Below are 24,669 nucleotides of genomic sequence, written 5' to 3' on the forward strand. Positions count from 1 at the left end.
ATGATTTGTTTATTTATTGAGGTATAATTAACATATAATATTATTTAGTTTCAGGTATACAACATAGTGATTTGACATTTGTATATATTACTAAATGATCACAGCAGGTCTAGTTACTATCTATCACCACGCAAAGTTAATACTATATTATTGACTGTATTCCCCGTGCTTTACTTTACATCCCCATCTTTTTCTTTACATCCCCATGACTTACTTATTTTATAACTGGAAATTTGTACTTCTTGATCCTCTTCACCCATCTTGCTCCCCTCTCCCCTCTGGCCACCACCACACCACCAGTCTGTTCTCTGTCACATGTGTTTTTTGAAAAGCCCATTGAGTCCTTAGCTTATTGAATTATGGCTAAAAAGAAGAACCCACTTTATGGAGTTATGCTATACTTTACCCCAATTTTAGGACTATTAATTAAGTGAATGTTATAATCAAGATTGCTCTGGTATCTAACTACGTAAATAAAACAAAGTTGTTTAAAAATATACTAAGGATAATGTTTTAGACTAGCAGTGAGGGGCCAGTCAGCATGTACAGCTTCATTTGAGCACTTCCTTGTTTTCCGGAGAGGCCATAAGAGTGTTATTCCTGGTCAAGTTTAATGTTTGAGCTTACGTATTGAGGATGGAGAGGAATGGGAAACAGAAGAGGTGAGAAGGTACAGAGCCTACTCAAGAAGATTTTGGGGCTGACAGGTTCTTTTGAATCCTAACTTAAAACCTGTTATCATCTGGCTGGCCATGACCTCTAGTGATGCTAAAGTACATTATTGTGTATGTGAAAAATGTTCTCTAAAGAAGATTTTTTTTATTTAGATAGGAACACAAGGTCCCTGGTTGATTTATGATTGTCATTGTTCTTGTTTTAAAGTCTTTGAAAGGGTGAAGGTGTATTTGTGAATGGGGAAGAGTTATATAGGATCAACTCTGTTTTGTTTGTTTGATCTAGGTAGAGAATTGGCATGAGGAATATCACATCAGTGGGTATTTAGCTCAACAGACTTTTTCATTTTGCTTTATAGAATAACTGAGAGCTTTTCTTACTCTTACTTTATCAGTGTGAAAACTTTAAAATGTGTCTCTTTAAATGATATGGCATTCTGAGAAAGTTGCCGCGTATGTGTGCAGAGTAAAAATACACAGATTTTCATATGTTTGTTTTTTGGAAGGTGAATCATAGTATATTGTGCAGCTAACACTGCACATTGTTTTGAAAGACTTACTGGAGGCAAGGATCTGACATGATGTGAAGATTTCCCAACTGTAGTCAGCAGCTAATGGCAAAACCATTAGAGACTTGTTTTGTGTGTGTGTGAAGATAACATGAGATCCCGAATGTAAAAGTATTTCACAAAAAGGAAATTAGTACTGGCATTTAAGGAAATGGTCCTGGGGACATGGGGTGGATACCAAAAAGTCTCATCTTTTCCATGACATAAAATTTTAGAATGGTAATATATAGAATTACCAGTGTAAGCAAATATACTAATACTTATTTAGCAAATACTGCCAAAGCTCTAATTCTCTACCTTTTGATTTTGTGATGAATTAGAGTCTTTAATTTCCGCCCTCCCCCGACTACCTGCCTCCACATACCTTTATATACAGGAACCTTATTTCAGGAAGGAAACGTGACTAAGGAAGCTGACCACAGGCCTGTGAGTCTTAATTCCATTCTGGTTACTTATTTATTATTTCACTTGAGAAATAGTAATGGTAAGTATGTGGCCACTTTAATGTCAATTCCATGATTGACTTTGAGAGACTCCAGGTAATAGTGTTGGACCAGGGTCTCTAACCACTGCCCCTGTGTCTAGAATAGGGGACAGTTCAGTCCCACAGAATCAAGCTCCTTGGGGAAAACCGTAGTACAGGGTATAGGTAGTAGTACCACTCTTTTGAGCATCACCCTTTCTTCCTCCCCAACTCCCAGCGTACATCTTTTTGGATCTTGGCTTAAATGTTGTAGGGCCCAGTACAGATCATTTTAGTGTTATACTCTCCAAGTGTATCTTTTATGTAGGCATTTTGTGTCTTATAATCAGATGAGAAAAATACATCTTGAGGGTCTCCTATCCCACATCTTCATCTGTGGTACAACTGTGAGGGAATTTCCATTATCTTTTTTTAGTATAGGACAGCTCTGAACCTACAAGACTGACACTAGGAGAACTTTTATAAAAAACAGGATGGGTACCCATGCTTACCTAGAATGCTTTCTGCCTTGTAATTCCTTGGGGAATTATTTTACTAGTTCCTTCTTATTCTAGATCAGATGTGGACAACTGACTCTCTGCTTGTCCCATTGTATAGCCAAGATAAGACTGGAATATTCACATCAGGCATCTCAACCCAAGAAGTCTCTACAGAGATTGTGGCCCTAGATAGATTTTTTTTATTTATAGGTAAAACTGTATATAAATGGATATTTTTTGGAGTAGATTCCCTGGCTTTCATCAGATTCTCAAAGGAGTTCATGACCATGTCAATGTTAAGAAGTACTATTTTGGAATCTTATTCAAGAAACATTTATTGGGTGCCTCCTCTCTGCCAGGCACTAGCTGGATGGGGCTGCAAAAATTAAGTCTTGCCCCCTCTTCAGCATTTTGGCCTTGAGTTTGTAGAGGAGACGGATCCAGAAACAGCTACCTATGAACAGTGTGATAAGCAGTCCACTGGGTGCTGTGGAAGCATCTAACTGGCAAGGGGGCTCAGGAAAGACTTCCTGGCATTGAGGTAGACTCTCGGGGTAACCCTGAGGCAAGATACGGGGGAAGTCAAAGGCAGAAAGGCTTTGAGAATGGTAGGAGTCTAGAAATAACAGGCTTATAGCATGTAGCTTGTTCTCTGGTTGTGGAGCTTATGGTGGTGTGTCTGCTTCTCTGTGTCTGGAGCCAGAAGAAAGGCCCTGACAGAGGCAGATGCTGAGTCTCTGTCTGCCCTTGCAGCTCCTGTAACATTGGGCTACACTGGAGAAAGGTCAGAAACTACCATTTCCATTTAAGAGAGACACTAATGGTGGAAGATGGGAACAGAATTTAAAATCTGTACTTCATTGTATACCTCAAACAGTTTGTCTAGATTTTTCAACCCTAAAAAAGTCAACCCAAAATTCAAAGATGTTTATTCTACTGAAAAAAAATTTATTCTTGTTTCTTTAATTGTGATTAAAAAAAACTTTATAAGGTTAATCAGTGTTTTACCAATTAATAGTTTTTATTTTGGTAATGTTAGGTTGATTGAGGTGTAATTTACATGTCATAAAATTTACTCTTTTTAGTGTACAGTTTTGAGTTCGCAAGTGCATATAGTCATGAAACTACCATCACAATCAAGATATAGAACTTTTCCATTATCCCCAGCAGCTTCCTTGTGCAACTTTAAAATATGCTACCTCTTATATCCTTGTAAGGCTTAGTTTCTTAATGGCTTAAGCTAAGCAAATATGTATCTTTCTAAAATGTTGCCTTTCCCTTCATTCTCCAAAGGAAAAGCCCAGCCCTGCCTCCACCCTCAGTTTTATGTCATCTGGCCTTTTTTCTGACCTTTGTCCTCTCTCCACACCTGCCTTTCCCCACCTTCATTTTTTAGAGCTGCTCCAGCAATGTGAATTATATAATTAAACTAATAATGTACACTGTTTTAATCACTGGCTATTTAGTACCTTACTTAGAGTTTAAAGCTAATATACAGGATTTGATGTTAGAGGTGTCAGTTTTGTTTTTTAGGGAATTCAGGATTATCACAGTTACTCTGAAGCATCTTTTGTCCACAGACCAACAAGAGGATTGGCTTATAGGGGAGATGCAAGGTGATTTTAGTAAAGAGCTAGTCCTGGTCACAAAGGCAGATTGGCTTTTGGACCTCCCATCTCTTCCATTAGAACTCCCTTCCAGCTCCCTGAGTCATTTACCTTTGTTCTTTCTAATCCATTCTAAAGTGGAATGTTCTTTGAAAACTACCACTTTAGCCGACAGGGATATGGGCCGAATACCTCACAAAGGTGACTAATTTTATAATTCAGCTGATTTGATGAACATATATCTTTTGCAGTGTTCAAATTTTTTACCATCTGTATGTATTACTTTTGCCTTTAGCAGTCAAAAAATATCTAAAAGTCTGAACTTTCCAGAATGTCTATAAGAAAATTCTTGATTACAACAAGGTTTAGAGAGCAAGTTGGCACCTTCTCTTCACACTTGCCTCCTCCTTTGTAGAATCATTTGCCATCTGTAATCACTCTGTTTGTTTCTTGGTTTTGTCATTTGCATTTTCTGCCAGTGATTTTATTGTCATCTCTTCTCCGGTTTACCAGGTTTAAAGGACACAGTTGTAATGAGAGTATTACAATTTTAAATCTTTTCGGCATTTTGGAAATATAATTTTTAATGGGAGGGCAGTATGTATGGGATTTTGAGAGGCAAAACTATTAAGAGTAATAAACGAAATGCTATAGGTATAAATACATGAGAATTGAATAACTTACGTGTTTTTAAATAAGCTTTTAATTTTAGAATAGTTCAATTTATAGAACAATTGCAAAGATTCATTGTGTTTTTAACTAGAAACATTATACAGCTATCCAAGCTGACTTTTGTTACCTATATCCCATTTTTAAATTTCCTGCTGAGTCAAAAGAAGCACAAAATAATTAGTGAAAATGCTGATGGCATGTTTCTTACAAGCTCAAAATGGAAAATAAATAAAAGATAGCTGAGAAGAAACACGGAAATGCCAGAGGGCTACCTATACTACCTATGACTAGACTAAACATGGAAAAAGGTGAAAGTAAGCCATTAAGCAAAGATTTCTATTTCTAGATAGGCTTGTTTAAGACAAGTGTCTTCAGTGTACATAGTCCTAAAGCCCTTGGGACACTGGAAAGTTTTCTGTTATTTCAAAAGAGCATGAAATAAACACCATTAAAATTTTTTGAAGCAGAGAATCTTTATTAAGCATTTTTCACCTAAAAAATTTATAAAAACCTATGTATGCAAAAGCTCTATATTCTATAATTAATGTTTATTGTCAGTGTTGGGGTGCTTATGAGCGGATGTACTGAATGCTTTATAATTGTGATCTCATTTAATATTCACAGTAGACCTGGAAGACAGGCACTATTATTATGCTTATTTAAAGAAAAGAAAAAACTGAAGTTTAGAGTTAGTAACTTGCCTAAAAGGAAGATCCCTGACGTGAACCTGGTAGTCAGGCTCCAAAGACCCGGCTCGTTTGGTCTTTATCCTTCAGTAACAATAATGGAGCTCTTCAAGGAGTGCGACCTTGTCTTCATCTCGAGTGCACAGTGTGTGACGTACTTTATGAGCTTATCAGCAACAGTTTTAATAGCAGTAGCAGCATACATTTATTCAGCACTAATGTGTAAAGCACTGTTCTCAGCTTTCACATGTTTTTTCCTTTCATGATCCTCAAACAACTCTAGGAGCTCCCTATTACCAGTTTCACAATGGAACACTCTGAGACTGAGAGAGGTCGAGTTGTCCATACAAGTTTACTTAGCTAGTAAGTAAGTGGCAGAACCAGAATTTAGGCCCAGATCTGCCTGAGCCCAGGCTCTGAACCACTGTGGGATATTATAGAGCAATCGCCAATTGCTATCCATGTTTGAAAGGAACTTGAAAGTCATTAAAGCACGGCTTTTCCATCATTCCTACACCTTTCCTTGAGTAGAACTGTTGATAGGCTTCACTCCTTCCTTTACAGCTTAAAATACCTACTTCTCTTTGAAATTCTTACAGCAATATATTTAACAAATATTTATTCAATAGCTACTGTGTGGGAAGCATTTATCTCGGCACTGGGATACAAGAGAACAAGATGGACAAGGACCTCATACTCAGTGGAGCTTCATTCTAGTAGGAGAGAGAAAATACACATGTGTAAATAAACAAGGCAGTTTTAAAGACTGATTTCCATTGCTGCTCTCCTGGTCCAGGCTTACTCTTAGCAGTCACATCTCCCTGGTCGAAGTCTTTGGTTTACCTGTAGTCACTATGTGAGTCTATGAAGGGTCTCCTTTATTCATTACTTTTATCCTACAGATTTATCAGATATCCACTATTTTAATTATTGGGAATGCAAAAATAAAGACAGTCACTGCTCTTAAACAGCTTACACTTTTGAGCAATGCTTCCCAACCTTCTCTGTGTTACGATGTACACAGAAAATGAATGGCATAAGTACAAGAGGCTGTTTAGCTGGGAGGAGGGCTTTTACTGCTTCAGGGTCTGCCCAGCTGCCTGAGGGCTTAAAGAAATCAACAACACAGACATGCAATGGCAAGCCAGTTTTGAATTTTCGGTTTAGTGTGCAGATGTGTCCATAAAGATATATTTATAGTACAACGGGATGTAGCTCTGAGGGTAGTTCCAGAGATAGTCACTCACCAGCTTCCGTCCTAGAGAGATGAACTGGTGTCTCCATTGCTTGGGTCTTCTCTTTATTGTCATCCTAAGTTCTTCTCTCACTAAGTGGAGTAGTTTGTTCCCGAGAAGTTTTTTATGTTTGTTCCCAAACCTGTTCATACTAATTACATTTTTTAATGACGTAATTAAATTTTATGTAAACTAATGAAACAGGCTTAAAAAAAGTTTTCATGAAAATTGAGTTGAAGGCTTTGGGAAAATCAGATAAAGATGAGTAGCCCCCTCCCCCTAAAAAGATATTGTTAAATTAGGTGTGGGGCAAGACAGGCATGAAAGAGTGAATAAATTGCAGAAATCTAAAATGATTCTTCTCCATGCACATTGTTTCACAACTGACCAAGTTCTTGGTCCACTCTGAAGAAATGAAAGTGGAAATCAGATAGTGTATTACTGATGTGGTTTATATAAATAACACAGAGCTCTGGTCAGCAGATCCATACACTACCTAGGGAAAGGATCTTTGTGAATGAATGTACTTTTATTGGTAAAAGTTGAAATAGTTTATGTATCTAAAACTTTTTCATTGCTTTTTTGTTTGAACTTACTTTTTAAATTAACTGTCTGTCTAGAATGTTCTAGATAAGTGGGTTTCTGGTACATGTACCAAGTGTAGCTGGAAAAGAGCAGTTTGGGAGTTGGGAAGTTGTCCCAAGCAAGTTAAGGACAAAGAGTGACAGCAGAACTGAGACTTGAAGTATGAATATGTTTGCCCAAAAAGTCAGGTAAACATTCCAGTTTCAAGAGAACTTGATGTACAGAGGCCGGAGGCACAGGAGAGTGGAAGGTGCTCTAAGAACTGCAGTTTTTGTGGTCCTACTGGAGAATAAGAATGGGAATGGGTGGGAGATGCTGGTAGACAAGGTAAGTAGGGACCATGTCAGCAATTTGTCACTTAGGAGGGATCAAATAGGATGCTGGAAAATACAGGAGGTGCGAGGTTCTTAGCTTTATAGCAGACTCATTGGAATGTATTTTTAGGAAGCAAGTAAGGAGTGGCTCACTCTGAATTACGCTGGAGATTTGGAGTTCTTATAGTTCATGGTCACTGCTGACGAAATGGTTACTTTTAATTTTTCCTGTCTTTTTTAACATCCTTTATCAGGGCTAGCTGACTTTCTTGCAGTTTAGTTTTTATATACATTGATGTGTATTGAGCAATTTTTTATAGTTTAAAATCTCTAATCTCATGATACTGAGCTATCATATTCTTAAACATATGCTTAGTCAACAGGTATCTGAGAAATTACCTCATGCTCAGTGTCAGTCATTAATATATTCCACCATTGCAGAAGCACCTCCATATGCAGACTGAATTCATTCTGCCGTCAGTGTATTTAACACTTTTTCCCCCAGTTTAACAGTAAGGGCAGTGAGGTCAAGGACACAGACTCCGAAGTTTTAAAACCCAGCTTCATTACTTCTTAGCCACATGACATTGGGCAGGTTATTTAACTACTTTAAGCCTCAGTCTCCTCACTCGTAAAAAGTAGACATGATAGAAGTAGGATTTTAATGAGTATTATTGACAATGCATGTAAAGCATTTACTGTGTGCCAGGCACTCTGACGAAGGCTGCATAAATGTTTGCTGTTGTTGTTGTACTTTCAGCAGATATTTACTAAGTACCTCTTAGATGTCAGGTGCTGTCCCAAGCACAGTGAAAACAACAGAATTGTATTAAAATTACTGATGGTATTTCTTTTTAAATTCTATAAATTTCCTAATTAAAAATCCTATCATCTTTCTTTGGTTATAAGTGTATTTTTATATATTTATTATTAGTTTATTTAATTTGATATAAATTTCATTTATGATCATGAATACTTTAATTCTTTTAATGTTTATCTTATTTTTTGAAAAATATTCCATCAAGTAAGTGAATGTACATCCCGATAATTCTCTTTTATCAAATGTGTGGGTAGTTTGCAGTTTTTGTTGTAATAGATAAAGCTCATCTATTTCTTTAAAAAAATTTTTTTATTGAAGTACAGTCAGTTACAAAATGTGTCAATTTCTGGTGCACAGCACAATGTCCCAGTCATAGCTCATCTATTTCTAACAATTTTTCCTTATTGCAGAGATAAAAATTTAGAAATTCTTTAACTTTTTGGATTACAGAAGGTCTGTAGTCTGTCACACCAGTGAAGATAAACAACATAATGTTCTCTGTTATGAAGACGATGAGCTGTACTAGTTTTATGAGTTTTATTGAAGATCCACATAGTGAAACCACCAGGGTGTATATAGAGTTGTCTTTAACCAGCATGTCTGTAGATTTTTTATCTACTAAACTCAAGGTAGATGTGAAGAGTTAGTCTTGTCTCAGAGGACTGTTGTAGCTATTAAAAGAATCGGGTGCCCATCCTCATCCTGTGTGGCTGTGCAGGTATTTAAAGGATTTGTGTGTTCATTGTGGGATGTTAAGGTTTAGTGAGCAGAGAAGGCTTTGCAGAATGTCCTTGGCATTGGATTCTCAAAGTTCAGGTGAAATTGTAGGAAGGATGGCTGATGAGCATTATGGCATGCGTTCTTTGATCATGTATCATTGAGCGTGGCAAAAGTTTGGAAAAATGAAATGTTTTTTTCTTAATTTTTTGATGCTGGGAAATAAGAATAAATCTAACTCATCACATGAAGGAAATATACAGCATATATATATATATATATATATGCTGATGAGTGTAATTGTTTAGAGAACAGTGTTGGTGCCAAAATTTCTGACTTTGAAAGGACCTGTTTACTTACCCTCTCTTACAAATTTGTGCTGATAGTACCTACAGCAAGAGTGGGGGCTGGGTCAGATCCACTCCTGGTCGTATGAGGGTCACAAAAGGCTTCGGAAGGAAGTAATACTTCTACGTGATCCTCAGACACCTTGATGGGGCATACAAGTATGCCTGCACATACACACCCACACGAAGGACTTAGCATTTTTAAAAACTTCCTTTAATTGTGGTAGAATACACATAATATAAAATCTACCATCTTAGCCATTTTTAAGTGTACACTTCAGTAGGGTTAAATATATTCCCATTGTTGTGCAACCAAGCCCCAGAACTTTTTCATCTTGCAAAACCAAAACTCTCTACCCATTAAACAACAACTTCCTTTCCCTCTCCCCTCAGCCCGGCGCAACTACTGTCCTGCTTTCTGTCTCTATGAATGTAACTACTCTTACCCGAGATAAGTCAATAAAATTCTTTTAATCTTAGATTTTCTTTCTGTTCTGAAAATTGCCTGAGTTCTGCTACCAAGTGCGCATCCTTGGTTTTGCTTTCCTGGAAGGACCTGAGGAGATACAGAAGCCTGGGGGGTTTGTCCCATGGCAATGATGTTGCCAGTGGAAGCACAGGCTGACCTGGCCTCGGGTGACCTGCTCTCTGGCCACCCCGAGAAGTCGTCAGGCAGTGTGCAGCCAGTTTAGGAGCAGCAGAGTTGGAAAAGGCAGAGATATCATCAAAACTTAGGGGTTTTTTGTTCTTTTTTTTTTTACCACACAAGACTGTCTTAAACCAGGGTTTAGCAGACCTTTTCTGTAAGGGGCCAGATGGTAAATATTTTAGGCTTTGCAGGCTGTGCGTTTTGTCATGATTGCTCACCTCAGCCGCAGGGGCGTGAGAGTAGCCTTAGAGGGTGTGTAAAGCAGTGAAAGCGGCTGTGTGCAGGAGCACCGTGCAAACAGGCAGCAGGCCCCCCTGTCCCACAGGCTGCGGTGTGTTGACCCCGTCTTAAACTATCCTCAAGCTGCACGTGATTGGAGAGAGACTGGGTGAAACCCAGACCTGGGAGACCACTGAGCTGGGGTGTGGCTTGGAGCAGAGAGAAATTTAATACCATATTTTATCAAATTTGTGCCATTGATTACAAGTTGTACCTTTTTATGGACCAGTAAGAAAGAAAGAAAAAAGTGCAGCCAATTAATTTTAAGCTCTCATTTTATATGATGAATCCTAGTTTTAGAAATGTTAAAATGTGGGGTGGGTGGCGGGGAAATGTGTCTGAATCAATGATGTCATGATAACACAGCCAATGCTTGTGTTCTTAGTGTGAGCCACACTTTGCTTAGCCCTTCATGTGCAGTATCTCATTTATCCTTATAATAAATCAGTGAAGTCGTTGCAAAGGGCTTTGAACAGGAAAAATAATCTATTGTAATAAGCAGTGGAGTCTAAGATTCAAATGCAGGCAGCCTGGCATTAAAATCTCTGCTCTCAGCTACTGTACATCCTGCCTCATTCAGTTCTGGAGCAGTCTTTTTGTCAAATGATACCATTCACGCTGGAGTTGGTGTAGTTTATTACAATGATTTGAATCAGGTCATGGAGGAAACAAACTACATCAATTCCTTTTAGCATGTCCTTGCAACTTCCAACATTTCTCAGAGCAGCCAGCCAAACTACTGGTTTTTATCCATTATGTGCCTGCCGGTGCCCTCAGAGAAGAATGATTATTTATGAACCTCTTCTGAAAATGTTTTTTAAATGATAAAGTTTCTAAGCCAAGCAAAACTTGGCTGGCAGAGAAGTCTTGGTGCCCTGTGCACAGCAGTATCTGTGATGCCAGCCAGCACTGCTGGTCCCACTGCAGAGGAGAGTGAGCACCACACATCACTGTAATTCATCCTCTCCTGCATCTGTGAGCTTATTGACTTTTGAAGACACAGAAAATGTATGAGCCATTGAGCACTCAAGAGTGTTGGAGAATTCTGGTGTTCCTAGCACAGGTCTGCATTCAGCTGACAGAGCAAGCTGTGAAAGCTTGCCTTGGAGAGCTGAGGTTTCTAGTACTTGCGATCATCAAAAAGAAAAGTCAAAAGTGAATGGCAGTTAAAGATGGCAGGCATCTTAAAGTCCATCACAGTGTCAACTTCTTATTCAAGCCAAACAGAAGCCTTCTCACTGAGATTCAGTTTAGAGAGTTACTTTATTTTTGGCTTTATTTACATAATAACTTTCTCTAGGAAATAAGCAGCATCTCTTAAAAAGATTATTTTTTATTTTCTGTGAATGAAATTTCCATAGTAGTGAAGTTTTGTTTTTTGAGGGGTGGCGTTGCACTTTGCTCAGAGTCCGTTAACATCTAATTTTCACAAGTGCCTGATTGCTCATAAAGCCTAAGAATCACTGGTCTGAACAGAGATGTGGAGAATGAAGAAAAGGCAGTTGGTGGAGTGAGTTTGCACGAGGAAGAAAGCACAGAAGCTTACAAGCAAGAGATGTGGCTCATTAGAGAGCCTGGCACTGCTGTGCCCCCGGAGCACAGTGTGCCAGGGGAGAGAGGAGTGAATGGCACAAAGGGCCAAATCACTAAGGATCTTTTATAACATGTCTTCTGTTCAGGGTTCAGTTCAACTACATTTGGTAGTGAAACTCAAAGTAAAGAGTAACTGTCTAGAGCACCACGGCAGTGCGTGGTCATCAGAGCCTGGGCTTCTCTGTCTTGCCGCTCTGCCATCCTTAGCGTATCTCCTTATGGTCCCAGATGGCTGCCTGAGTGAGCTCTAGTCCTCATGTCTCTGTTCCAAACAGCAGAGAAGAGGGAGAAGGGCACACCCCCCTGTCCTTTCACAGAAACTGCCTGGAAATCTTCCAGCTCACTTCCAGTTATTCACATTGACCAGAACTTTGGCACCAATAGCCACAAGATAGACTGGAAATGTGGTCTTTTACTTAGGATGGTGGTGTACCCAGCTGAAAATCAGGGCCCTAAAGTAGAAGGGGAAGAATGATTTTGGCATAGGCAGCTAATAATCTCGACCATACCATGTCAGTGCTTTGTTTTGTGAATGTTCGACTTCTCTTTTCTGAAAGATCACCATCTGTGAGGTAGAGGGTGGGTTGGAGGGCGGTAAGGAGACCATAGAGACCCCTGCAGTAACACAGATGAGAGGTGAGTGGGATGCCGACCGTGGCAGCAGAGACCATTTCACCAGGCTGACAGGACTTGGCACTGGCTTGGCAGTTGGGTGTGTAGTGGTGCCACAGAGACAGGAGAGATGGTAGCCATGAGATTGGAGCAGATTGCCTGGAAAGAGGAGGTCTACTTAGAATAGGCTTGAAAAGGAACAGGAAGGAAGAAGAGGAGAATAGAATGTGGTGTGCCAGAAGTCAAGGAGGAGAGAGCACTGCAAGATTTAGGGAGTGGTCAGTTGTGTCAAATGCAGCTGAGAGCGCAAGTAAGAGAAGTATTGTATTCTTGATAGGGTTTAGCAGTTAGAAGGGTGTTGATGACCTTGTTAAGGGCAGTTCATCGAACTATGGAGAAGACTAGACTGCAGCAGGTGAGTGAACGTAAGGGAGGTGAGCAAGTAGAGGTGAGTGCAGACGCTTTGCCTCTAAGATGGAGAAAAAAAGATGTGAGCGCAGGAGAGGATGAGTGAGTGTATGCGTTGCTCTTTTCTTTGTTTTTTAGATGTCAGATATTTGAATGTGTTCATGTTGATGGAGAGGCAGAGAGGAAGGGGCTGAGCTGCGGCTGGGTGATGGGTGAAGTGGGGATCCTGAGATGGGCACTGGCAGAGAGATTGCCTTAGGGTCGGGGACAGCTCTCCTGTGACCAGAACGAGGGGGAAGCAACAAGGGTGGAGTTGCAGGGAGGTCCTGAGGATCTTTACGGGAGGCATTCCCACATAGCATGGTTTTTATCGCCTTGTGAATAGGAGTTGAGCTCCTCTTGGTGACTGAGGAGGTGTTGGTGGGGGTGTAGGTGGAGCCTGTGATCAGGTACATGATTTGCCAGCTTTTCCTGAATGAGAAAACGAATTTCTGATCTAGGTATGATTTTCCTGTCATTAAATCAATCTGTGGGAGCTTCCAAATGACCCAGATTTTGGTCATTACCTTTAGAAATGTGGCGTGAAGAGACAATGTGTCAAAGCACCTGGCCAGGCCTTGGTACACAGACACTGTGCAGTGAGGGTTTGGTGAGTGAGCCAGTGTTCTTGGAACGCTTCCTGTACGTACGGAGCGTCACTTCAGACTTGTTTTACTGTTCACACAGCTTTTCTTTCAGGCAAACTTGCTTTTGTTGAAAAAAAAATCTTTCGGATTGCAATAATCATACCCTTGTGAACCAGTAACAGGGCAGGTACTGTTAGCTTGTTTTGGGTATTTGGCTCGGTCTCCAGGAATAGCAGGAATATGCTACCGAGAACTGGCTTACACCACTGCTAATGGGAACAGTATGTCCATGACTGTGTGATGAATTCAGCTTTTCTTCTGACTAGAAACTAAGTTGTGAACAGACTTGGCAAGATACAGGTCGTGGTAGACAGTTTTTAAAAGATCTTTTTAAAAAAAACTTTGTTTCTGTAGAAAAACTAGATGACATCCTACGGGGCAGAATGTTACTTAAATCGTGTTCTTTTGTAGATTGCCAACTTCTTTCTTTTGTTCATCCCTCAGGGGAAGTTGGGTGTTTGACCCATTCTTCTCTCCCAGCGAAGCCTCGTCTCCCCTGCACGTTTTGGAGGAGCCTCATGCGGTTTGCACCCCCTCACCTGTGAGGGTTGCCCTGCTATATATTTAGTTGCAGCAGAGGTCTTCTTGGAACACTGAATTCTGTTCATGTCTGGGAGAAAGAGAAACAGGGTGATTGAGATTAAAAGCACAAAGATAGCACTAGTGACTGACGAAAGTGACTCAGAGTAACATCGAGGCCACATGCGCAGTGTGTGGTACTCCCCCGTTGTCTCCCAGCACCGTCCCACTTTGCCTGAGGGGATGTCTTTGTGCATTCTCCTGGGGAAGCTGAAAAGGGGACAGTGGAGTGCAGGTCTAAAAATGTCTCTGTGACTAGGTGTGTCCCGCATGACTTCAGCTGTGGCCAAGCAGTGTTCTAACAGAGGTCCCCTTGGTTTGTGGAAATAAACTGAGCTCTGTGGGATTGCTTGGTGACGTCCCTGGTGGAGTGTGTGGACAGCATCCTCAACAGAGAGAACTTCTGTTAGCACGTAGGGTGATTTATGTGATGGAAGGCCGAGCTTACCACCTAATTTAACCTATAATAAGCAGTAGACAAAGTGTCCTGGCTTCCGGACTCAGACGATCGGTGCCTGTCTGAGTGTCTGTGTGTCTGTGTCTGTCGAGGGGTGGGGTGGGTATAAGTCAAAACAGGACTGAAAGACTTGCAATGGAGGCTTCCAGCAGCAACACTAACTTCATGACTCCGGGCATCTGTCCCCTGGTCATATCTTGTTACTTCACACCTGTGACTCTTCCCTTTCTCTCCATAGTTCTGAGTCCTTTTCTTGTTAACAGTCAGTTCCTCAGCGGGGGTGGGGGTATTTAATTAGCTGCTTTAAGGACTAGATGCAGCAAGACAAGTGGGTATTACTGAAAGCACCACCTAGAGAGCCATGGGTCCTTGACATTTGTAGGGATAAGGTGACTCCCTGCCCACTTAACTTGTGGGACAAGGATCTAAATACGGCACTTCATGGAGAATTCTGGGCCTCATCGAAATGGTAAACAAGTCTTTCTACGTGTGAGCTGTGTGGGCCAGTGCCCCAAAGTCTTCATTAGCTCGGCTTTGGGATTTAATGTTATGCCTGGATCAGCTTATTTTTATTTCACTCCAGATATCTGAAAAGTAATTCAGAAGTACTTTGTAAATTTAAACTCAAGTTTTTAAGATACCAATCTTGGAAAGATTTGAATTAAAAGTAAAAGTATACTTAATATTTTATTAAATTCATTATGTTAAAATCATTGTGAGGCTGAGACCTTTTATCGCCATTATAGAATAAGTTTTTGGGATACGAGGAAAAATTTGTTTAGCCTCCTTAGACTCAGTCATCAGGAATCGGCTTCTCAGAGCATCCTGATGCATCTTTTGAAGTTGGATTAGTGTGAACAAAATGTATTTTTTATCTAAATACTTTTCTCTGAACACATTATATTCTTTATGGTATGTGAATGAAAGGTGATTTATCAGAATATACATGATCTTTGGAGGGATTTTTTTCCTCCTGATGAAACTTCAAGGCAACAAGATTGACATTTGAGTTTTAATGCATGTCCATAGGAGGTGAAAAATTCCTGTTAGTGCTTTTTCTTAAAGATGCATAACCTAAATGGAATTAAATAGCTAAAAACTAAAAATGGTTCCTAAATGTCACTTTGTTTAATGCTATGAGTGTTAGTATACCAAACAGTTCTTTAAAGGTAAAAATTAAGATACAATCCAATTTACATTATTCTGCCTGATATTATTATTTAAATTTGTATAAACATTTGTTGGCTAAAAAAGGAAATTATATTCTTCCTGAAGATATCTAACATACTCAAAGGTTATGTTTATGTGTTTGACTGCAGTCTTGTGATGTCTGTGTCAGTAAACTGAAAAAAAGGATTATATAGAAGAAAAAAAGATTCTGGCAGAGTTTTATTAAAATGGACTGAAACATAATACACACACATCAACTGTATTAAATATGGACCTTTTTCTGGAAAAATCTGCATTAATTTGGAATATCCTCAAACATATATATAGGCCACTTTAAAAGAGGACATTTGGACATTATGCTTAGTGAAATCAGTCAGTCACAAAAAGACAAATGATTCCACTTGTCTGAGGCACCAGGAGTAGTCAGACTTCTAGAGACAGAAAGTAGAAGGGTGATCGCCAGAGGCTGCGGAAAGAAGAGAGTGGGGAGTTTTTTTTTAAACGAGTATAGTTCTGGTTTTGCAAGATGTAAGAGTCTTGGAGATTGGTTGCACAACAGTGTGAATATACTTAATACTACTCAACTGTACACTTAAAAACGCTTAAGATAGCAAATTGTATGCTACACATATTTACTGCAGTTTTTTTTAAAAAAGCATGTTATAAAGCTGATTCTCTCAACTTACTAAGGTTTTCTTTGAGAGTGTCTTAGCTATTCTTCACCCTTTGCATTTCTCACATACATTAATTTGGCTTGTCAGTTTCCATACCAAAAACTCTTGAGGTTTTGATTAGGATTGCATTGATCAGTTTGGGGAGAATTGACATTTTTACATTAGTAAGTCTTCTAATTTATAAACATGATAAATACATTCCTGGATTTATTTATTTAAGTCATGAATTTTTCTCAAAAATGTTTTATAGTGTTCCATGTATAACTTGTATATCTTTTGTTAGATTTATTCCTCGATATTTGCTGTTTGCTATTTTTGATGGTATTACAAAAGATACCTTTTAAGTCAATTTTAATTTCCAATTCTTTACATATAGGAACAGTTAAAGATTCTTTTTTTTTTTTATCATCTTTGAACATTTTTAAACATACAATTGAATAGTGTTAAGTGCATTCACATTGTTGTGTAACCAGTCTCCAGAACTCTCTGATCCTGCAAAACTAAATCTCTATACCCATTAAACAACAACTCCCCATTCTTCCACACCACCTTCCCCTGGTAACCACCCCTTTTTCTGTGTCTATGAATCTCACTGCTCTGACTGCCTCACGTAAGTAGACGTGTACAAGTATTTGTCTTTTTGTGACTGGCTTAATATAATGTTTTCAAGCTTCATCCACATTCTAGCATGTGTCAGAACTTCCTTCCTTTTTAAGGCTAAAAAGTACTCCATGTGTATATATACCATGTTTTGTTTTATCCTTTCATCTGTTGATGGACACTTGAGTTGCTTCCATTTTTGGCTATTGTGAATAATGCTGATACGAAGTGAGTGTACAAACATCTCTTTGAAACTCTGCTTTCAATTCTTTGGGCGTATAGCTAGAAGTGGAATTGCTGGATCATATGGTGATTCTATTTTTAATTTTTTTTAAGAACCACCATATTTTTTTTCCTTAACAGGTGCACCATTTCACATTCCTACTAACAATGTACAAGGGTTCCAAAAGCAGTTCTGGGTGTTTTTCTTTTTTTAAATACTGACCATGTATCTCCATTGTTGCTATGCTTAGGTTAATATAACAATTTATTTGTAAGGTCTTTGGATTTTCCTACATATAAAATTGTATCATCTGTAAATAATGACAGTTTTGTCTCTTTTAATGGGTATGTCAATTGAATACTCTGTGGCACTGAACAGTGACTGTATTATAGTTACATGCATTAATGTGAATAATTATTAAAATATAATATTGAATTAAAGAAGCAGGTCACAAGAGGATACTTTATAGCATGTTTCAATTTAGTTAAAAGTTTAGAGACAAAACTATGTAAATTATTATCATTACGGATACATACGTAGGTGGTAAAACTGGAGAGCAGAAAGTCAGGATGGTGGTACCATTAGGGCAGAAGAGGAATGTGATCCGCCCAGATGCATGGAGGCATCTGTTACAGCAGTATTCTTTCTAAATTTAGGTTATTCTTTCAACTGTATATGTATATTTTATAAACTTCTGTGTATATGACTTCACAATGAAAGTTTTTTAGATGAAATTGGAAAACATAGGGCTGTCTTACCGTATGTAGAAAAAAATTGCTTATGTATTCTGTTTTTAAAAAGTATATTCAAAATAGCATTAAATTGGTAAAAATATTTCTAAACTAACAGTTTTACCTAAAATGAATACATGAACTAGAGGTTTTCGGCTGAATGGATTTTCACACCTTTGTGAGACTTCTGTAAATACCACACTCTTCTGGAAAGTCAAAAGTAACTGCTAAATGGAAAATTCTTGGCTTTTAAAAGGTAACTGGAAAACAATTGGCTTGGCCTCATTTCCTAATAACTCTTTCGAGTAAATATAATGTGCCCAATAAATTCTCCTACTAATAATAGATACTTGAAGCCATTGTACCACAGTAACATTCCTTTTACTGTCTGGTTGATTTCAATAGCTGGGCTATAGAGGATTATAAGCTACTATGTGCCGTCAGGATGACAGAGGTTGTGGCTCTGTCATCTACTCTTACTTTTCTGGTAATACGACACTTAAATTGATTTTTTTCTCCCAAGTGATATTACCAGTTTCTTTGAAATGCTTGAACAAATGATATTCACGGCAGTGGAGTAAAAACATCCTTCAGGGAATGTCGGGCACTTCGTGTGTGTGTGCTGGGCATCTGAGTTATCACCCAGACGTGTCCTCACCCGGACCAAGTGCTGCCAGGGAAGCAACCAGTGTGGTCTGTGTTCTTTCCTGCCTCCCTGCCCTCCTTTTCCTTGGTGGTTAGTGTTCTGAGGTAGGAGGCTTGTCCCCAACTCCAGTCTTTTCTGTCACCAGCCCTTCTTTTGAATATGACTGATTGAAGACTTCTTAGCAGCAAGTAACCAGGAAGATTGGCAGTCCTGCCACATTAGAGACTAATTCAGAATGAGTCATAGCTGAGTGATAACCAGTGGAGAGTCCTAGAGAAGAGTGTTCCAGGTTCCTGAGTATTCACATCAAGTGAGGAAGTGTATTCATCTGCACTTAGCAGTTAATAAAGTGTCTCGCAGGGTGGACAAAATGAGAATCACAGGCTAACTTTTGTGGAAGGAGCTGTTAACCGCAGGAATCGTGTGGTCAGGAATCCACATGACATGTATGTATGTTTGACCAAGTGAAAAGGGATTTCTGCCTCCAGGGCCTAATCACTGGATTGGGAGCCCATTAACTCCTTTCCGAGTCACAGAGTTCATCCATCACACACACCCACAGCCACACCCACACACACCCCTACGGGCAGTGGGACACAGATACAGCAAAGTGTTTGCTGAGCACTTACTACCAGGTTTTATTTTTTTTTTAATCCCCTCAAGTGTTGTCTGTCCTCCACCATAAAGTAACTAAACAGTACATTTGGTGGCGTATTCCATTAAAGAAAGATAGCAACAAAAGTTGTATACATGGATAGAAAATACACTGATCTTTTCAAAAGCTTTCATTCTTGTTATTAAATGTTTAGACTTGATTGTGCCTCTTCCTTAAACGAAAGAGTCTGGTCTTCAACTGTGTCATTGTTCTTTTCCTGTGAGGGAGAAGTTGAAGAGTAAGGCTCTGTGCTCGTTTCAGATTTCTTTTACTGTTTACACAGCTCATTTTCTTTCAGGAAAACTTGCTTTTGTTGGGAAAAAAAATCTTGTGGATTGCAATAATCAGACCTTTGTGAACCATAATAGGGCAGGTACTGTTAGCTTGTTTTGAGTATTTGACACCATCTCCAGAAATAGCATGAATGTGCTACGGAGAACTGTGTGGTCATACTGTATATATATTCGTCTCCAGAATTGAAGCAGATCCATAGTGCCCTGGAAGTATTTCCAGATTTGATGAGTTTTGTGTATCCTATTTGCTATGTTGCTGCAAATAAGGAATTCTGAATTTTCAAAAGTAGTTCAAGACACTTGGATGTTCTCACCAGCCAGACAAATATTTGTAAACTAACTTTTCCTTCTCTTGTAGGACATTGTAGAGTGAGTGAACCACTGGACTACTTCTGTGTGCAACAGAAGTTGCTCATAAGAACTTGATTGTGAACCAGAAGGGCCCGTGACATTAAAGGAAACGTAGTTGAAACTTTCCATAGAGAAAGTAAAACTCTTAGGGAAGCATGGAAACAACCCTGATATTGATTTGGTTTAACCTCTCATAAAGCTGTTTGATTTATTCTGTAATTTTTTTTTTTTTAATTTCAGATTCAACCCTATGAAAAGGTAAAGGCCAGGGGCTTACCTGATAATATCTCTTCTGTGCTGAACAAGCTGGTGGTGGTGAAACTCAATGGCGGTCTGGGAACCAGCATGGGCTGCAAGGGCCCGAAGAGTCTGATTGGCGTGAGGAACGAGAACACCTTTCTGGATCTGACTGTGCAGCAAATCGAAGTGAGCCGTAACATTTAGCCTTTGTCATGAGCTACCAAAGTCGTTTTTTAGGTTATTATAAATGTTACCTTGTAAAATAACAAATGTGGGTTTGAGCTAGTTGGGGAGCTTGCTATCTTTAGTCTCTTTATTAGTACATAAAAAGGTCTGGTGTCCTAAGGGCAAATCCTTAGGGTGGTACAAAGCTTTTGATCTATAAGTAGCATTTGTGGTTGCTGAAATCTCTGGATCTGTTTGGATTCTCCTTTGATCTCCCCACCCGTCTCCCCCCTTTCTTTCTAGCAGTAGCCTTCATCACGGCTGGGATGATCTGGCTTTGTTAGCCCCTTTTGAGGGACTGGGAAGAAACTAATGTATCTGGTTGGGCGCCATGGATGCTAAGAACTGTTCATGGCTTCTCTCTTATGATAAAGTCATTAGTCACAGACCATCAGCTCTTCAGGACATGGCCCTAACTTTTTCATCTCTTTATCTCTAGTGTCTAATAGAGAGCTGGCAACCACAGTTAAGTAATAGTGGTAAGCAGCAGCCAGCACTTACCCAGAACGTACTGTGCACCTTGTGTTGTGAGCTCTACATGAGTGGACTCGTTCCTCTCAGACAGCTCTAAGATAGGCACGATTATCATCCCCATTTTCCAGGTGGGGAAACCAAGGCACAGAGAGGTGGGTTTAGGTGCCCCAGGCTCCCTAGCTAGTAAGTACAGCGTCACACTCTGCACACAGGACAGGCTGACTTCTGAGACCCTGTTCTCTTCTCACTCTGCGTTGCCTCTTAGCACTTCCTACAGGTTGAAAGTTTCAGCTGGGGTGTGAGTCACAGTTCTTAACAATCCTGAGACTCGGGAGGCGTGTCTTTGTGACATTTATACTTTCATCCCACAGTGCTTTGGATGCTGAGTAATGCCCAGTGAGGCCATGGGGCACTGTGGCTGCGCCCAGCTCCAGAGTCCACAGGGCCCGGGGTGTCCTGGCTCTGCCGCTGACCTGCCACCTCCCTGGGCCTCGGTTCAGCCATCTGAAAACACGGACAGCAGTTTGTGTCGTAGCGTTGTGGTGTCAGGAGCAAGTCCGTGGTGAACTGCTTAGCAAAGTGGCTCATGCTGAGTAGTTACTTATTATTTCAGATGTATGTATCTGGCCACATATAGATGGTGTTTTGGATATTTTGTGATAACTCATTGAGAGTTAATTTTACGCTTCGAAGCCAAAGAAAAGTAAGTCTGGGTGGTCTGATTGTCGTTTTCCTCCCTAGCATTTGAACAAAACCTACGATACAGACGTCCCTCTTGTTCTAATGAACTCTTTTAACACGGATGAAGATACGAAAAAAATACTACAGAAGTACAATCACTGTCGTGTGAAAATCTACACTTTTAATCAAAGCAGGTACAAGGAGTGAAAACAACCAACTCTGGGGGGTATTACTCCTGGGAAAGGAAGACTGTGTTTTGTTTAAACAGAGCAGCCTCAGGATTTCTATGTGCCAAAGATTGTTTGCAAGTGTTTAATGCCTTTAAAGGCTGAACATTTGTTATAGGTATGTGATTGTTGTAACCACTCTGTGGTTCTGTAACTTCCATGTCTTAAAAGAATCTGCTCGAGGTTCTGCTCCATGTCCAGAATATTGGAGGACAGCTCAGGTCTTTGCTTTCTGAGGGCATATTTGGGCTCCAGGCGGGTCTGTGAAATTCTCCATATATTCCACAATTTGACAACCTTCTTTTCCTGTGGGAAGGAATTTCTTCAAAACCCTGAATAGTCTTGGGGGAAGTTTAATGAGTTCTGGAGAAAAATCTTCTATTTTGGGGATGGATGAGTAAGTAAAAAGGAATTTAGATGATGAACTGTGATAAAGTCCAGGCAACTGGGGATAGAAAGCTTCCATTTAAGGATGGACACGGGTCTATATAAACTTGTACAGGAGGGATATTTCTAAAGTTGTACCATTAATTTGTTTTTTTTAACCTGTTTTTCCATGGAGACTTCATGTCACAGGTGCTCTGCCTCCATTTCTGCTTGGCCTTTAGTCTGTTTCAGTGCCAGCTCCTCTGTTTCCCTCCTCCCCACTGCCAGCCCCTACACAGTCCTCACGAGTGGTAGGAAGCAGACAGCCCTGAGCACTAACCTGCTCTTGATTTTCTGGGAAAGAAAGAGAGCCACGCCTGAATATATCTCTTGGTGAGAATGGACAGCATTTCCCAAATAGGTTTTCAGGGAAAAGAACAATCCCACAGCCAAATCAGTTGAGAAAATTTACTTAATGTATCTCTCCTCTTGGAGATCATAAAACATATTACTATCTTAGGAATATGGGGTGTCCTCCCATCTGAATGACCATGGAAAAAATTTTTGAAGGAAATGGTACTGTCTAGGAAACTGATTTTTTGGACAACACAGATAATTAGAAGTTTTCTTTGTGTTTAAATTATGTTTAAATTACTCCTGATAGACTGTAATGCAGAGAAGTTTTATTTAACTTTAAACGCATTGTTTTACTTCATGGTCTGCAATGCTTTACAGAGTTGATAGTGAAAAAGAACTTTTCTTTTTTTTAAGGTACCCGAGGATTAATAAAGAATCTTTACTGCCTGTAGCAAAGGATGTATCGTACTCAGGGGAGAATACTGAAGCATGGTACCCTCCAGGTCACGGTGATATTTATGCCAGTTTCTACAACTCCGGTTTGCTCGACACCTTTATAGGAGAAGGCAAAGAGTATATTTTTGTGTCCAACATAGATAATCTCGGCGCCACAGTGGATCTTTATATTCTTAATCATCTAATGAACCCACCCAATGGGAAACCCTGTGAATTTGTCATGGAAGTCACAAATAAAACACGTGCAGATGTAAAGGTAAATACCAAGAGGAAACAGTTTGGGGATTCACATCTCCACATTCATAGTTCAGACTTTTTATTGCAGAGTTTCTGTGTTAAGCAAAACACATCCATCTACTTGATAACATCATTATAAGGTAGAGTGGGATAATATTCTAGAGTACCTCAAGTTCCATCTGATATAACAGTGTGCATATAAATCCAGATTTAATGGCAATAAATTCATCACTTTTTGAATAATCTTTATGGGCAATTTTAATTGAAAAGAATTTCACATTATTTATAAGATAACCTGAAACATGTGAAAATACTTTGAATAAGTTTGTTCAAACCATTACTATTCTAGTTTGGTGCTTAAGTGTTTTTGTTTCATTATTCCTTTAATGAAAATTTACTATTTCTATTTCTCCAGGGTGTACTTCTCTCTCTGTATTTTTTGTCACTTTAACATCTCTGTAGTTATAAAAAAAGGCAGTTGTTTGACGCAAAGCAAAAATTTGTTGTTTAACTTTGCATGTTCAGTGGCGATGACACTTGGCCTTTGATGAAGTGGTTCACGTGGTTTTCTACTTACCCACAGGGAGTGGGAAGAGTGGGCAGTGTGAATGCTAATGTGGCTGGTGCCTGGGCTGGGTTCTGTGCCTCTTCCCACACTGCCCTGGCCTCGCGACTACAGGACTCCCCTGGGCTGAGGCCACTCGGGAGCCACTTATCATCCACTTGTGCCTTTGTCTTGCCTTTACTCCCCTTTTCCTAGAGGTCGTCAGAGCAGGGTCTGAGGTGGTAGGATTGGTTGTTTGGTGATGGACGGTGGTTTGGGAGTAAGAGGAATGGATCTTCCGTAGCAGTTCTTTGGAAAATGAGGAAAACTCTGATGTACTCCCATGGCTTTTATTATGGACAAGAGGGCATATATACAGTATAAAATGACAGACACCTGAATTATTTCCTTTGGTTCTACCTTCATATGTATATTGCTTTGTATCACAGATCGAATCCCTGCCAGTGCTTTTTATTTCTGGGGGTTTTATCATCAGTGTCTTTTCTGTCTCTCTTATAGACTGTGGACAGCGTGGTATGGTTGTGACTGGGAGAGACGTGGAGGCACTCACTCTTCTCTGCCTTTCTAGGGTGGGACACTCACTCAGTATGAAGGCAAATTGAGACTGGTGGAAATTGCTCAAGTGCCAAAAGCGCACGTTGATGAGTTCAAGTCTGTATCCAAATTCAAAATATTTAACACGAACAACCTATGGATCTCTCTTGCAGCAGTTAAAAGACTGCAGGAGCAGAATGCTATTGACATGGAAATCATTGTGAATCCAAAGGTAAGCCAAAGTTGCGGCCCATCGGGCTCCCTGGCTCTGCTCACAGCTCGCTACACACAGAGCCGTGGTGTGCACGTGTGCAAGTCGTGGTGCCCTGACCTGGCCCTGGGCTGTGGTACTGGCAAGAGCACAGGGCCCAAAAGCAGGGGGCCCACCTCAGTCTGGTTGCTCTGATACTTACAGGCCTTTTGGTCACAGGCATCTGCATGAGTTTTCTGAAGCTGCGGTTCTCTATAATAAAATGGAAATGTTACTGAAGAGAAGAGTTATGACAATGAAA

The 24,669-nt window shown here is 39.8% G+C and overlaps 1 protein-coding gene across 3 annotated transcripts in view; it reads left to right on the forward strand.

The window, feature by feature from the left end:
* UGP2 (UDP-glucose pyrophosphorylase 2) overlaps window positions 1-24,669 on the forward strand; it is a 48,992-nt gene that overhangs the window by 19,372 nt on the left and 4,951 nt on the right. For all 3 annotated transcript variants that reach the window (XM_032497666.1, XM_032497665.1, XM_032497667.1), the window contains exons 4-7: window positions 20,036-20,221; window positions 21,476-21,609; window positions 22,780-23,077; window positions 24,192-24,389. In XM_032497666.1, coding sequence (XP_032353557.1) covers window positions 20,036-20,221; window positions 21,476-21,609; window positions 22,780-23,077; window positions 24,192-24,389 — 816 coding nt within the window. The remainder of the gene's footprint in view (window positions 1-20,035; window positions 20,222-21,475; window positions 21,610-22,779; window positions 23,078-24,191; window positions 24,390-24,669) is intronic.

This window comes from Camelus ferus, chromosome 15 (genome assembly GCF_009834535.1).
Source record: "Camelus ferus isolate YT-003-E chromosome 15, BCGSAC_Cfer_1.0, whole genome shotgun sequence".
Taxonomy (NCBI): domain Eukaryota; kingdom Metazoa; phylum Chordata; class Mammalia; order Artiodactyla; family Camelidae; genus Camelus; species Camelus ferus.